The sequence below is a fragment of the Rhea pennata genome, chromosome 1 (genome assembly GCF_028389875.1).
Source record: "Rhea pennata isolate bPtePen1 chromosome 1, bPtePen1.pri, whole genome shotgun sequence".
NCBI classification, from domain to species: Eukaryota; Metazoa; Chordata; class Aves; order Rheiformes; family Rheidae; genus Rhea; species Rhea pennata.
Window position 1 is genome coordinate 143,337,564 of NC_084663.1, and position 17,121 is coordinate 143,354,684.

Genomic DNA, 17,121 nt, shown 5'->3' on the forward strand with positions numbered 1-17,121 from the left:
TTCTCCTATGTTGTTTGTAAACACAAATGATACTGAGGTTGTCACTGAGACCAGTCATGAACAAAAAGTGGATACCTGACCTTATTCTTTGCTTTTCATACAGTTTAGAAGACCTTATTCATTTTCTTTTCATACATTTCTCTTTAGAGAACTGGTATGGCACAGCAAATCTCCTCAACATGGTAACGACTTTTTGACTGCAAAAGTCTTTTCTACAAAAATCAAGATGGAACTAGCTCCACTTCTGATCACATACAGCATTAAAAGCAAAGAGCAAGGAGCAAACTGGAAAGCAACGTATTAAGTAGCATCCTGTGATAGTGTTTGTGCATTTGATCCAATCTTTCAGCACCCTGATATTGATTTAGGAGATGAACAGCTCACCTTGAGCATTCAGAAAGGGAAGACCTTAATAAACCCCAGGCATCCCTAGAAACAGTAATATGTGGGAATTAACAGAGGCTGGCATGGGCTTTTGTGGTCAAGTAGTGAAAAGCTACTTAGAATAGTAGCTTTATAAGGAATAATGCATAAATCACTTGAGAATTTACTTTCTCCATATGCCATGAATCACTTGAGAGTTCCCTTTCTCCATAAAAATTCAACAAGGCTTTTCTGAAACATAGTTACAAAACAAATAATTAGAATGAAAGGCAAATAAGAATTGCTGGATATTTTACCAAAAAGTAGACGTACTTTTGAAGTAGTCATGCAATAAGCTCTCTTTGTTAAGAATCACCATCTTTGTCACATAAAAGATGTCAACAGGAAAAGGAACTGAAAGTTTAGACTTCAGATCTGGAATGAACACAGTAATTTTGAGGAAAATGAGTCCATTGTCATAAAATTCTGTGCTACAAAATCTCATATTTGCATACATAGGCATCTTGTGAACACTTATTGCAGTGCAGAGGTAGAGGAAAAGACTTCTGACCATAATACAAAAATACCCTACGGTGTCCTCAACTGTGGAAGAAAAACATTCAGTTTTGAGGAGGCAACAGATTGTGTTTTAGGGATAAATAAGAGGCCTAGAAAATGTTTATGAGAATCAAAGGGGCTTCTGGGAAATAAAGAAAGGCTAAGAGAGTTTCTAAGCATCCACGTTTCTTTCTCTCTCCTTTCTGACAGCCTTTCACCTCCCTTGGTCTCTGTATTCCTTCCTACAGAAGTTTAATTCCTAGAGCTTTATGCAGTTTCCCACCCACTCTTGCAGCAGACACCTACAAATAAGAACCTCTCCTAACCCTTTGACACCTCTCACTGGAGGACTGGAGAAGGGAGGGAGTTGGGATTTGGTCATACAGCCCAAATGCCTGGCTGGGGAAGACGAAGGCTGCGATCAGCAGCGCAAAATTGGGCTTGCTGATCCTGTAGCCAGTGGGACAGAGGCAATGTTTGAGGACAGCTGTTGCTCTGAGCAGTCTATAGCTCCACAAACCTACAGAGGTTTCTTGGTGGCAGAATCAGTTGGAGCACAGGGCTTTGTCCACAGATGCAGTGGCTGGATGGTGAAACAGTGCCCATAGCTGAGACACCCGTTAACCACACTGTCTGGCATTGACGTAGTGGGATGTCGGCTGCCCTGGGCAACTGTCTATTTCGTTTGTGCCTAAATCTGTTCTTGGGAAGTGCCACCAACTTCCAGGCTTTAAGTCATCCCAATTAAGTTTCTTGCAAAGGGGAAACCAACCCTGTTTAGTGCCAGATTCTTTCACCAGCTTAATTCTCATCAGCATGACTATCAGTGCACCTCCACTGAAGAGGAGTAGCATATTCTTTTACATCCTCTGAAACTGTATTTCTGTAACACAGTGAGGAAGTCTGGGGTTTGAGGTTCTGACATTTGCGTACTATCTGTTTTTAAACTGGAATATGCTGCAGCAGAACAATCAAACAGCCCACAAGGACAGTGGGTGTTACAGAATGTTACTGCAGGCAGAAGAGCTCTCCCATCCCAGGGATCTCTTTGTCTTTCTATGTTTAGTGTAAATGCTCCCCTGAAGTTTTCAAAAATATAAACAAATTTTAAAAAAAATCCTCAAGGAAGGTTGATGTCATCCGTGGTGCTATCAAAGTCTGTTTTCAAAGAGGTGGCTTTATAGGCCAGGAAACTAGTGCTGAACGGGCTCACTATAACCCAGAAACTTGAAGAGAAACAGATTTTTTCCAGAAGAAAAGCCTGGGGTATAAAAGCAGTGCTTGTTTGCCCAGCAATAACTTCCAAACATTACTGAAATATTTTTCTGAAGCATTGCAAGAACACTCATAAGAACAAAGAAGAAGAGTCAAAACAGCTCAAATTATTTATGGAAAATGCAAGCAAATACAAAGAACTTTTAAAGTAAAGATTCTTGAGGAACTGCCTCTACTGTTATCTCTGCCCACAAGATAGAGAAACAAAGTATATAAACGTGCAGAAAAATTCATAAAGCTCATTTCACTTGCATATCATCCATTTCTTCAATCGTTGTTATTATTTCTTCAGCTTCATGCTTTATTAATTGATTCTCATATGCTATCTAAAAAGGAAGAATAAAACATTTTGTTAGTTTAATGTATGAGATTAGCCACTAGTTATAATTTATGACCTACCTGTTATTTAGACAATGGCTATTTATTTTACAGAAGTTACCATGGGACCCTGCCAGACCACTGAAGTAGGTCTGTCTAAGTCTTTCATTCATGGTGAGCTCCCAAAGAGAACCAAAATAATTTGATACTTCAAATCCAGAAAATTTACCTTTCTAAACATGGAGAAGTCAAGGTGACCAAGGAACAAAAATTAAAAGCATTTATAAAGGATCTCCAGTGGTCCACCATGTCCTTGTAGGCATGTTCTTGTTTCCAGACATGAATGTAACCGACTCAAAGACTTCCTGAATTGCAGAAAACTTTACCACAATTGCCTCCACACTTGCAGTCTCCACTGCTACCTGTGATTGTCTGTCTGTCTCTTTTCCTTGTTCTCATGAAAAACATCTATCTGAAGCTCTCTGCATAAGCTAAAATCTCCCAGCTCTGTGCTGTGACTCTCTTGCTTACTGCATGCTAGATACTATATAAGTCTCAACATCAGCTATGACACAAGTATTTTTGTTCAGCAGTAGATTTTTCTGCTCCTTCTCTCTCCTGCAGCTGACAGACAGCTTTGATCTGCTTTATCATTGCACTGAGAAGCTTAGGCACAGCACTGTTCTAGTGATGACTTATTGGGAGAAGAGGATTAAATTTTATATTTCCCCAATGCATCGGGTAGATGTACTCCAAATGCTTCAGAATGTAAGAAGAAAAAAACAAAAGAATTATTTGCATGTGGACTTCCTCTTTCAGTACCCCATTTACAAGAAAAAGAGAAAAAATTACTCCCTACTTCTGAGCATCTCTCTGGCACTTAGGTCATATCTTTCAGGCTGAAATGGGTGCTCATTTATAACAAATTTCCTGTAAATGGAAAGAAAACATACCTGGAAATGCATAGGTGAGATCTCATGGAATGGATCTTTTGGCTGTGGTACTGGAGTAGATGTTGTTTTCAAACAAGTTCTACAGCAGCAAAAAGGAATGGTGAAGGAAAGAGTGAGTATGCAGACACGTCAACACTGATTATGAATTGTTAAAGAATCATAGTAAATCGCTTTATTTCTGTCTCCAAATAGGAAATATCCGCAAAACAAAGAAACAATTTAATGTGCCACCCATCTATATAACAATGTCTAAAGGTGGGAGACACAACCATAAGGCTTTTTGCCATTATTAGATTGAGCGGTGTTACACCGGGAATTAGAACTACAGAGCCCACATGAGGAACATCCAGCAGGTCATCTGCTATAGTTCAATATCGAGTTTCCCCCTCTCCATTTAATAGGTATCAGAACTTTTCTTGCAGTGGGAGGGGGGAGAGGAGAGATTATTTTTTTTTTAATTCAGGCACAAAATAACATTTTTCCACAAGAACTAAGACTTACACTATGCAGATAAAAAATACGAGACTTGCTGTTATCAGTGATAATAGAAACAGAGTATATCCTGAAGTAGACATAAGGTGTTCTCTTCCTGAAAGACAAGCAGTTACCAAAATTCTCATTAGTTTCACAGAATAGGAATGACCATACAGTTGTATGAAACATCTACTTTGAAAAATGATAGTATCAAACACCAATATGAAGCAGCTTCTTCTTTAATTTAGCTCCCCATTGCCTTGTAAGGTGTGAAGGAACAAGATGGTTGGGAGATCATAACAGCGGAAAAGAGAAGTTTTATAAAGACAGAAGTAGAAATGGGAGAAGAAAAAGAGCTTGCAACAGAGACTTGAAAAAGATCTGTTTTATTCACTGGCTATCTCCGTGCAATAAGCACCCACTGTCACACCAGAGTGCTTGGAGGCTTTCCCTAGCATGAGGTTAGGTGCAAATTCTTTCCTCTTTTTCATCCTGACACATGGGAATAATATATGAGTATCATTTAAATGTGTCTCTATCTGAAAGTATGAAGCAATAAACGAGACAGACAAGTAATAGTTGAGAGAGAGCTAGGCCAAGAAGATGATTTTCATTCTTACCGAACTCAACGGGTATACTCCATTCCCCCCAGGTCTGGCTCACTAAACAACCGTTGTCAGTTGCTCTGATTTTGACGCTGTACCTTTTTTCTGCATTGAAGTTTTGAAATATGTATGATCTTCCTGTGATGTTGCTTTTCTAAATACAAAACTAGACTTAGAGCTTTTCCTTCACTAGAGGTGCAGATGATAACAATGTGTCAGGTTCATTTACTGATGCAAACTGTTACAGAAGAGAGTTTGCGCATATTTCTATAAACAGACCAGAGTCAAATAACAAATGATTTTTTTATCCGTTAATAAATTAGCTTGTTCCATCCTAACCTTTCTTGTGAATTTCTTTGTTATTGGTGATGTGAAGATGAAATTTACTGTATGCTTCCAGGCTCCTTAGCTTATGACTATGACCTGGGTGAGGGGGGAAATCAGAAGTTTATTTTCAATCTACAAGTAGTAGAAATTAATTCTTTACAGATTTGGTATTTATATTTCTGTATCTATGAAGGCATTCAAAATTGAAATATAGTGACTAGATTATGCTGAAGGGGAAAATTTGACGCATATTGAAATTTTTCTCATAAGATTATTGAGCCTTCTTAAAAAGCTGAATTTTTTTCTTCTCTTTTATGCTAACTTAATCTTTTAGGTGGTATTTCCTGCCTCCACCATCTCAACTCATTCCAGAGACATTCCACTTCTTATATGTCTAAGTGCAATGTGGAATTGCAATCCATATACATATGTATGAGGAGGTAGGACATACAATGGACTGTAAAATGGAAGGTTTTGTGATATGTATAGGAGAAATATAAAGTTCTACATGTAGGTATTTTTTGTACCATATATCATAAGTAACAGGTTAAAATATTTTGTGCTTAGGAAATTTTTAGATAAAAAGCATGTATGGTATACTGGAACTGGTAGATTAAAACCAAAATATGGTTTGAAGATGCTCTTCTATAGGTGAACTTTCAACCCAGCATAAACATTAGATTAATATGCTAATGAAGACTTACTATTTTAGATGCATCTTTCATGCTCTTCCCAGGATCAGCCTGGTAACAAAAAAAAACTTTAATTTTTAGGATTATTCTTTTTGTTCCTATATAATAAGGCTTCTTGCTTTCTGAGTGTTTGATTTTCAGAAAAAAATGTGCATTTTAAATACTTTCTTTTTAAGGCTATGTAGTAAGCTGTTGTTCCACTGAGAGTTTTTTTTCTCACCACTGGTGTTCTGAAATAATGTATCCTTTAAATTTGATGGTAAAACTAAGAATTAAAAAACTAAACAAACAAAAAAGCTCAAAATGCCCAGAAATGAAAATTCTGTGTTTTGCTCTTGCAAAACAAAGAGTCTGAGAAAATACCAGTAAATGGAGACAATTATTTTACATCAAAACTTTTTTTTGTGCAGCTTTTTCATTCTGAGGTGTATAATACTACTGCCCATATTCATTCAGCTCTTTAAAATACCTCCAATTGCTGAATTGCATCACAACAACCATGAGTTAAGGCCTGGAAAACATGATTATTCTGTATCAATAACCTAACAGAACATTTATTTTTATTTGAAAACAAGGATTCACATTACATTTTTAAAAAGGACAGGAGGGTTTTTAAAAAAAATTCAGTGAACAGATGCTGCATTCTTGCCCTTTTACATCTGCTCATCATAGAGCACTGAACTTTTCCATGCAATAAATATTGGATTTTGACATAATTACCAAATAAGATTTGCTAAAATAGCTGTCATGCAAATTCAAGACTCTCCCGACTGGGTATAAGGTGCAGACCTACTTCAGATAATTCTAAGAATTTGACCAGCTACAAATATTGAGGCAGCTAAGTAGTTAACCGGCTCTGGGAGGGTGCTTGCTTAGGAAGAAGCAGCACACAAAAGGGTCATAGAGTTTCAACTAACAATAGTGTTAGTTGAAGGAATCAACTAACATTGATGAAAAACATCAGGAAGCACCAAAAAAGCAATATTTGGCACAGGCAGTAGTACAAGTGCTTAAATGATGCCTTTAGAATTATCTGTTTAATCCATCTGCTTTCCTATTTTGCATTGTTCACTTTTTCTTCCTTTAGTGCTCTGCAAATAAGTTTAATGTCATACAGCTCTCATCTTTAAACCAGCAGGACTGTTGCCCAAGTGCAACATCTAGATAAGTTGTCTACATTTAAGGTTAACCATTTGGGCAATTTTGAATGCTTGCACTGATGCGATTATCCTAATTACACCCTGAATTTACTATCAATTTCATTTTACTGTGCAACTTTGCCTTTCGGTAGAAATACATCCACTGTCAGTCTGTCAGTCAACCCCTACATGAAACAACCCCAAAAGACCAAATTAATGTGGTCTTCTTTTGGGGGAGGAGGGAGGGAGGGACAAGATGGGGCAGGGCGGGGGGGGGGGGGGGGTGTATAGGGGGAAGGAAAGGAGTCATACCCAATGGAGTACCTAGATACATCATGACCAGATCTTGATTTATTTATCCGTTCTCTCCTTACTCTTTGGTAGTCATAGTTACTAAGTACTGCTTCAGCAATACCTCACTGGTATCAGTAGGATTATAAACAGAGGAGCAATGGGAGATGAAGGCAAGGTTGGATACACTAACGCTGGATGGAGATATCTAAAAGCTCTTGTAGCAAATCCTAACTTACAGAGGCATCTTACATCTGGATAAGTAAGTCAGCCAGCAAGGAATGAAGATAAGCTTTAGATCTCATTTAGTAATACCACAAATGTAACAGAGTAGTATTGACAATTACAACAAGTAGGAACAAATGTGAAGTGAGGCTGACTGCCTGCAAATACATGATGAAGCCCCTGACTAGCTAGTGCTAGTTCTGCATAACACCTAAGAGATTATAAAACATGATATGTTTTGTAACATGAGAATGCAAAGAGGAAAAATACAGAAAAGAAGATCTTGACCTAATTTCATCAAGAACAGCACCATGAATAACATTCTACACTAGTATCTATGTCCAGTATTCTCTGACTAGGTTCTTTTAGATACTCCACACACGGAGAGTGCAATGTTCAGTATAAAAATTTACTTTGAAGATATTTGACGTTACATGGGATTTTTGATTTAGCAGAGCTTTTGTCACAGACCATCCTCTCCTTGCAGCCAGTTGAAATAAATCATAACTCCTGGAGTGTCCTAGCCATTTATGTAACTATTCACCTGCCCATTCCGCCTTCAAATTTTGTAATACATTTATTCTAGCCAAATGATCGGCTTTCTGATTCCACTTTGCCTCAAGTTTTTTAGGTTTTTAGTGAGCAGATACAGGTTCTGTGGATATGTTTTCAATTGAGCTCTGTCATAAATCTTTTTTTCCAGTGTGTTTTTCCCCCATACATCTATACCATGTACTTGCCAATTTTTTTTCACCCAGTTCCCTAACCATTGGGTGGCACCAGCCCATACAGTGTATGAGTCTGTTTAGACATATATGGCTACTTCCACTGCTCCGAGTTCTGCTAGCTGGGTCAAGCTGCCCATTTGCTCTGAGAAAGGTGTTTGGTCTCTACTGATAAAGTGGCTTTGTTTCTCCACTGTTTTCCTACACAGCAGGTGCTCCTGTCTGTAAACCAGACCCCTGCTCTGGTCTGATTATAATGTATCATCTATATATTGTGTAATAAAATGTATTGTAAAAGTGTTGCTTTAGGTGGGAGGTTGACTGATTCTAGTTCTTTAGCTAAAATAGCATGGGCAATGGTAGGACTATTTTAAAAGTCTGGGGAAGGCAGTTAAAGATGCATTGTATTCCACCCCAAGTACAGGCAAATTTTGGGCTGTCTTGCTCTTGTATTCGGATCATAAAGAACATGACACTTTCATCCACGGAAAAGGACATTCATTTATTTATGTTAACTATATCTACTATGCTAGGAACAGTTGCTGTTAAAGTGACAGATGCTTTATTTAAAGCTCTAGAGTCAACAGTCAGGTGCCATGCCCATCTGTTTCAATAGGCCAAACTAGGCTGTTACATGGTGATTTTTTTTTTTTCTATAATACCTTATTGCTCTAATTGTTTGACTAACTCTGTCACAGATTTTATACCAGGCACAGGTAACTTATACTGAAGAATGTTAACTGGTTAGGCAGAAGTGGGGCTATTTGTAGGAGATTCATAGGCTTAATCATATGGAGATTAGTTTTCCCTATGACTGGAGGACTATCAATTTCCCATTTACTCCCACTAGCTATCCAAGGCTCTCCTTTCAGAATATCCATCCCCAGACTATTCATTTTGCCCAATAACAATACGTGTCCTAAGGTACGTCCATTGGATAATACTAATTTAGCCCGTACAACAGGAGAGGTGTTAATTGCACCATTAGCGCCCATTACTGAAACTTCTTTCTTTAAAGGAGCTTTACCTTCACAGGTACACTGATCTGTCATTTAAACCTGCGCTCTTGTATCAGTCGAGAATGTTGTGGTACATTTATCATTTACAGCGACCAACATTTCCAGACTCTGGTTCCGTGTGACTGCCTTGGCCGAGCCGGCTCCGCTATTCATTTAGGCTGCTTTGTTCATTAAGCGGCTCTGACAGCTGTGCCGGGGTTTCCCTGCTAATTGTCTTAGCACTGCAGCTGGAAGACCATGCAGTTGTCGCCTCGTTAGCTCTTTATCTAAGCATTTTCACCAGACAGGACTAAGTTGCTCAGACATACCATCTGGAGAATTTTTGCCTTTAGTATTTCTTGTTTGGAATTGAGGGTGAGTGGTGGTGCTGGGTTTAACCGATTGTATGGTCCTAATCTTTACCTTAATCTTTACCCTTATCTTTCAGATAAGGGTAAAGCAGAGAGCATCTACTGCAAAACCCTTTACTACTGAGCATCTGCATTTATTCCTGTCATAGTAGAAAAAGCAAGTAGCTTTAGTGCTGCTGTTGCTCCTTTAACTACATGCCACCTTGAGTGGCATAGGATGGCCAAGGGTTAATATTCGGGGGTTGCCTGTTCTGATCTACAGGCTCTGGTCCATCCAGTATGTGCAAGATAGCAGATTTTAGCATGACAGTTTGTAAATCCTAAGTACTTTCCCACAACCACTCTTCCTATCCCTCTCACAGTGAGGGAGCTGCCTGACCCAGCACTCAGCGTAGCCTCACAGTAAGTCAGCTTGCTGCAGTATAGGGGTTTGTAGGAGAATCCCCTGTCCTAATACCAAGCTTTGAGCCTCACCTGTGATGAGGGTAACTTGATTTGCTCCTTTTCCCCATATATAGACCATCCATTTTAGCTTTTGTTAAAACCTTAGTTTGGAGATCAATTAACTCTAAGGAAGTAAAACCTCTTGCATTTGTCCAAGAGACCACTTCTGGTGTTTGCTTGATTTTTGTCATGGGAGTAACTACTTTCACATTTCCTTCTCCCACGTCATCTGAATCATCATCGTGAGAAAGATCTGGAGAATCGAGATCAAATCATATATCTCCTGACCATTCATCATTCTTAGTATACACTGCAGCCATTACTTTATCAGAGTCTATTCGAGTAGACCACAGTAAGTGATCCCTATGTATGTGAGTATTGGTTATGATATGGAATGTAATTTTGATTCTAAGAATCTATTCTGATTTTCTAGCTATGTACATCCTGTTTATACACAATGTTATCTTTCATAAGTGTTTCTTTCTTTCTAGCATGCTATTCTTACATAGCTCCTTTTCTGACTTTTCCAATACTGCTCACAAGGAACTTCCTAGCAATTAGCAAAAGCCTACTTTTCTCTTTCCTTTCTTCTATTTTTCAAATTCATTCCAGATATTACTGGGGGTAGTATAATATTGTTCTACCCATGAAAAATCCCAAATAGAATTTTTCCATCTGTCTTTTTCAAATTTATTGGCTAGTATTTTCCAGCCTTTGTTATTATTCTTAAGGGTTTCTACCCTCTTTAATGGCAGTGATCCCATCTGCAGCTGGTCTAATCACTAACCTTCCCACTCAGTGCAAGCTGCCTCTGCCAGGCTCTCATTTTGCGAGTGTAGCCTTAAATTAGAAATCCTAGTATTGCCAAAACGTTAGCAATATTATATAAATAGTGTCTATAATACTCTAACCATCACAATGCTGGGTGTCCCCAACTGCCAGGAAGGGAGAGGTGGGTTGAAGCCAGCTCAAGCCCGTTGCTCTCTCCAGAATTCCTTTGTTAGTTGTTCAGGTTTATACTCTGTGTTTGGCTCAGACACGCACACGCTTCCCTCCTATACTGGTCTGGCTAACTCAGGGAGACATTCACATTCTATCGATAAACTCGAGTAGAAATATTTACATCTGGTTCTACTAGTGACTATGGCTGTCTATCTGCAACAAAGGTCATCTCCAGCCCCTTTGTGTTGAGATGAAGTCAGTTCTCTGTGCAGCAGCAAGGATTAACGAGACAAACCCTACACTGTTCCTGAACTTCATGGGGCACCTCACCCTCTGAGCCATCTCCCATTGTAGGAGTTACTGGTCAGTCACAACTAGATCCGAAACTACCTTATAGGGACACAAAATCCCATCATATCTTATTTAATCATTGCTTTGATTTTTTTGTAGTAGATTTAGAGTTTGTTGACATATCTTATAATTGTCCATGATAATGCCACTAGGTGATATAATCAGTCTACTTACTTGTACTAGCTATTCACCTTCAGCAAGGGGAATCCCTTGCCCAGCTAGAGAACTAAAGACCAGTTGCTGAGTGGGCTGAAAGCATTCCCTGAGTCGTTTGACCCTATTTGTGGGTAGCAACAGTCCTCAGCTCACGTGCAAGAAAGCTACTACATCCTAAAAAGAAGAGGTCACATAGGAATGGGAAGAGAGCCAGGCAATTGATTGTATGGTAAATATGTGTTTGGAAATGTAAGTATTATTCTAATACTAACAGTTAAAAAAGAAATTCTTCTTACCGTGTTTTCTATGACAATTTCATATTTGAAACAAGCATCTCTTTTAACATGACTTGTGCGAGGTGGTTGCCACTGAATTTCACAACCATACGAAACTCCAGTACAGTTCACAGTGACATTTAAAGGAGGGGTGAGCTTTTCTGCAATAGGATAATTCGGAATACAATTGGATAAAAAACAGTTCTCTCCACTTTGGCTTGGTAAAATACAGGTGGCTGTTCAAGCAATTGGTCTAGAAAGGTGTGGTGCAGCTTTACCAGAATTATCAGATTCACCCCATATTTTGATTCTGATTTAATACTCCAATGAGAAATCTGGAGCGTCTGAAGCTACAGTAGGTAAAATAAAATTAAAAAAAACTTTAAAAAAATGTTTATTGGTTTTTGGCATTGTAATACGTGCAGAGGCTTTTGAGACTATGTTCATATTAAACAGAAACAATTTATTTCTGTATTTTTTACTAGCAACATGCTTTAATTGACAAGCATTGGGGGTTTTTGCTTACACTTTTAAAACACTTGGTACTTTTGTATTCTGTGCAGGAACAGAATTATGAGATAAAGGTATAAGCCCAACATCAAGATAGTCCCTCTGCAGACTTAGTGAATTAATCCAAAGTTGACATCTTTCTTTCAGAGAACCAATATTTCACTGAAATATTCACAATCTTTGATTTCACATTGTCTCCACATTCATTGTTTTCATTCACTCCTATAATTTTTTACACTTTTCAGACATCAAGGTTGAGAAAAAAAGAAAAATATGTGTTCTGATGATCAGTATGTTACAAATGTATGCTCTTTTTCTAGGGATGAATTCTTCATTCCCTTAGTATAAAACTGGAAATAAATTTTGAAAAAAAAAATCCTTACCAATTTTGTACAAAGCAATCTTCTTCTCAAAGGGCTTAATGGCTTGTCCACTGCTAGATGCATTTACCAGGAAATGAGCCATCTTATTTTTAATTGTCACATTTTGGAATCTACATCCTGTATGCCTTCCACAATTATCTTTGATGTAATTCTGGCATCCCATGAATTCTTCTCTCCTTTATATAACAAAGTGCTTCAGTTAAATATCGATAATGTGACATGTCAGATCAGAATTCCCTGGAATCAAGCAGATCTGCTTACCTTGAGCTCTTCCAGTACAGAAAATATTGGGTATCTCCTGGAGCAGTCCTGCCTACATGCCAAGTGCAATTCATGAAGGAAACATTATAAATCACACAGATGAAATTTTCAATAGCTGTCCCATTCATACCTGCAAAAGAATGTCACAGGTCCTCTCTGTGGAAAAGTGTGTAACTGCTCAAAGCTGGGAGATCACCATATGCACATTTAGCTGTTTCGGGCATGAGATTAGTAAATGTTTCAGATGCTGAAGATATGTCTAGGATTCAATCAGCTAGACTAAGGTTCTGGCACAATGATATAGTGAAGACTAATAACAAAGGTGTGATCTTTGGTCCTTTACTCACTCTATGTAAGACTCTATCTACAGTGAAATATAAATTCTACAACCATGAAGAAGGCAAGCTATCCCTCCTATGTTTGTGCTCTGAATTTTGGTTGATTTATAAGGGACAAGACATTTAAAATAAGCTGCCTACCACTTGCTTTTGTGTAACACACAGGTGATTACAGCCTAATCCTCAGACTGCTTCCTGGAGCTAGCTTCTGTAGAAGTGTCATGGTTTTGATGGGAGAATGGCAGACTTTTGTTTCTGATCTTGAACGTGAGACAGTTGCTAATCTGCTCGATATTGAGGCACTCTGGTTTCACACAAAGGCAGAATCATTGACAAAGAGATGTGTTTTGGATATGCGTAAATTGATCATCTAAACCTGAACCCACGACCCTAGGGTATCTACAAGTTATACCAGAGGTGATTTCCTAACATACCTTAGACGTGTTTTATGGCTGGAGATTTCCTTCCTTAAATTTCTCCCAATTTAAGTCTTTGTTTATACATACATACACACGTACATGCACATACACACACATATGTTTATATATGTATGTATATGTTAGACATCCATTTATTCAACCTTGTTTTCTTGTTAATTTGGGAAAATTTCACAGAACTGGCTTGGGAGTAATCAATAATGCATATTTAAAATAAGCTTTGGAATGATTATCTGACTAGGGTAACTTGTGTTGGGCAGCTATGGTCAACACAGCCAGGTTCTTTGCTAGCCAGAATAGTTCACCTGACCCCACCTCTCAGCCACTGCTAAGTTTACTAAATACCTAACATCAAGAATATTTTATGTGAGTATTTTCTGTACTGTATACTTCACCATTTCAGAGGTTATCATATTGCCCCAGGATGAGCAACAGGAGTGTTCAAAATGTGTATTTCATTCTATCTCTTTTCTGCTCTTGAACTGTAAAATGAGAAGAGATAGTTCTCCAGAAAAGGAGTAGGAGCTCGAATACACTCCTAATATGTATTTTTTTGCTTACTTTCAGGAAATTACTTTCGGCTTTGAAAGATTTTGCAGACTACTCCAAAGAAGGAAGTTTCTTTCATTTGAGTGTACTGAATGTGTAGACACATAAGAAAGATTGCTGGAACTGTTTCCAGGTGCAAAGCGTTCAACAGAGAGCCAGTGGACTCAAACTCCATCTCTCAGAATATCTTGTGGGAATCACTGTCTTCACATTTCTCACACTGGGAGTAATTGTGCATTGAGGAAATGTTAGTGGGGACATGATCTTCCAAATTTACAAAATTTACAAATTTACAAAAGGGAAACATAACTGGAAAGGAATTAGGGAAGTTCTCTTCCCAAGAAGAAATTGTTAGCTAAATGCATCCAAAAATCAAAAGATCTGAAGTAGGATCACACGAACTGTACAAACATATTACAGGGATGAGTTTTCTGAAGCCTCTAGAAATCCTGGAAATCAATTCTGATTTCAGATCAGGTCACAACCTGGTTTACATGTGGCCCAACAAGTCAATGTGGCTGAGGACATAGAAAACAGGATGAAAAGAACTCCAAAAATGGCACTAGGCTCAAGGAAAAGGCAAGTGAAGCTACACCCTCGGCATCTTTAGTGATGACCTCAGTTTTTTATACCGATGTCTGAAGGAAGCCTATAGACATATACTCAAATGATCTTGAAAAACACTAGCATGAGAACTGCAACCAGAGTTGCAGTTGTGCTTACAAAACAGCCAGTTATTGGCTTCAGAATGTCACATGCGTATCAAGATTAAGCGCATGCTGGGAAGCTCGTCCACGTACGTGTTAGTCACAGTATCCTCTTTGTAGACAGGACTTTCATTCCAGGCTTTGAGGAGGCTTATTTTTCATTTCTTCTTTATTTACCTTTTTTTGTGTGGGTATACTGAAGAAAATCTAGCAAAGCAGTAAGTAGCACTTCTGTGTTTTTAAAGTGCTATCTTTTATTGAGCCTACTGTATTCACCTACATTATTAGTGCTACAATTTAATTTTATTTTTAATATCACCTGGAACTAACTGAGTAGTTCTCATGAGAAGCTTCTTCCATAATCTCCCATTATTTCAATGAAAGACTGAAATTTTTCTTCTTCTAGTTTATGCTTGAGGACAAGCTATATTGTTCTAGTGACTTATTACTCCTAATTTTTCACTTTGTTTTCACGACTCCTGTTTAATAATCCAATCTTCATCACTTTTCTATCATTATTTCCTTAAACAAGAGGTAGGACCATACTGTCATGACCTTTTTTTTGTCAGCTACAATACAAAGAACAGCTTAGTTTCATTGTAGCGCACTTTTCCTTTGGAAGTGCCTCCTACATTATTTCGTAATGAAATGTATATACAAGTATACTAATATACTCACAAGCATACATTTTCCACATTTTAATAACTTTAGCTATATTTGAAATTTTTCTTGACATTCTTTATATCTTTTCATGAAAGAAGAATCTCACTGAGTGAGATTGATTGTAATTGCACCCCACCCTATAACAACCCAGTATTTTAAGCAATTGCCCAGGTTGCCTAGGGAAACCTAGGTTCATTTCTTTTTTCCCGAAGACAACTTAGATTGCCTCCATCTCTTTTGTGAATATTAGGAGCCACAGCTGCAGAAAAAATGTCAAAGAAAATAAAATTTGAATCTGCAACCTTGTGGTAGTCAGGATTATTGAGGAAGAACTGGATCTCATATCTGGGCTTTGAATACAAGAGAATTTTTACTCTTTATTCAATAACTCTTAAATAAAATATGCATAAACAGCTCTAGTCTCTTGGACTCAATGGACCAAATGATCTGGAAAGGATAATAAGAATATCTGTACCAGTAGAAGCAAATAAAAAGAAATTCAAATTACTTTAACCTAACTCTGAAGAAACCATCAGATTGTGGGATAGAGTTTTTCTTACCTAACCTTGCACAAGTGCTATATAGATGTGTCTACAGCTAAGTCACTAACACAATGTGCTTTTATAGTGACTGTAAAGAAACAGATATTTAAGGTACAATTTAGCCAGCCTAGCCTAGAATGAGGAGATGGATGAAGTGTTCATAAAGCTTATTTCCTGTGCCGCTGAAAAGATAGTTCAAGGTGACTACCACAGAGGCGTCAATCTACAGCAAAGTTATCTACTTTGGTCAGATGAATCCAATAGGATTCATTCCTTCCCCCCTCACATCATCTATAGTTCACACGTAAGTCACTGACATCTCAGTGTAGAGTTATGAAATATTAAACATAAATACCACCAATACCCTTTGCTCACTGAAAATTGCAAATTTATTTTTGAAAATGTCTTTTTTTATTCTTTCCTTTTTTCCTTCCTTCTTCATTTTCTTTTTAACCTCTGTTACTATCACATGTGACACAAGAGATGGTCATATTAGGTATTTAAAAATGTCATGTTGCAATGACTATTCATCCAGACTGATTGCAATGCTGATTAGACAATAATAAAATCTGGCTGATATAAATAACACATGACCATGCAGCTTTGGAGTACTCTTGATCCTCTTATAGCTTTTTAACCAATGGAAAGGAAGCTTTACTTCAACACTGCAATACAGGTTTTGACTTAACTAGATGAATACACAGAGGAAAAATGTTACTACTTGGATGAGGCACGTAAAACTGGAAATATTGCCACTCTTTTCATATTTCAGTATTTTTATGTAGTTATTTTCAGACTGTAGGCAAAATGAGTTAATATGCCATCAAAATTTTGCCTAAGATTCATCATAGATAAAAGCATGCACTTGTAGGTAGTGCCTGTCCATCTCAGAGTTATTTTAATAACAAAAACTAGCACAAATAATAAGATGCAGTATTTCTTTGCATAGTTTCTTTGGAGTAAAAAGTAATACAGCAATAAAACAGAGACAAAAATAAACATACCTCCTCCTTGAAAGCCCATTTCCCTGTGGCAGTCACAACAATGGGACACAGAAAGGTCTGAAGCCTTGAATTTGCCTTGCTATTTTTTTGTGTGCTTTGACAATGTACTTTCATTCTTTCAAACCACTCAGGCAACAGGATATAAAACCCCACCTACATCTTACTCATTTCCTTGTTCTGTACTTCTGTAACATAGTGAAGAAAAGCACAGTTACAACCATTGTTTTTCTAAGTAAGGATAAGGT

The 17,121-nt window shown here is 37.7% G+C and overlaps 1 protein-coding gene across 1 annotated transcript; it reads right to left on the reverse strand.

The window, feature by feature from the left end:
* Positions 1 to 2,343: 2,343 nt before the first annotated feature.
* LOC134140005 (granulocyte-macrophage colony-stimulating factor receptor subunit alpha-like) lies at positions 2,344 to 16,901 on the reverse strand. Its single transcript, XM_062574810.1, has 9 exons — positions 16,877 to 16,901; positions 12,637 to 12,766; positions 12,376 to 12,551; positions 11,504 to 11,643; positions 5,578 to 5,616; positions 4,562 to 4,700; positions 3,969 to 4,056; positions 3,468 to 3,546; positions 2,344 to 2,522 (listed from the first exon to the last, which is right to left on the reverse strand). The coding sequence occupies exons 1-9, from the start codon at positions 16,893 to 16,895 to the stop codon at positions 2,436 to 2,438; spliced, it is 897 nt and encodes a 298-aa protein (XP_062430794.1). The 5' UTR covers positions 16,896 to 16,901; the 3' UTR covers positions 2,344 to 2,435.
* Between the last annotated feature and the right edge of the window lie 220 nt (positions 16,902 to 17,121).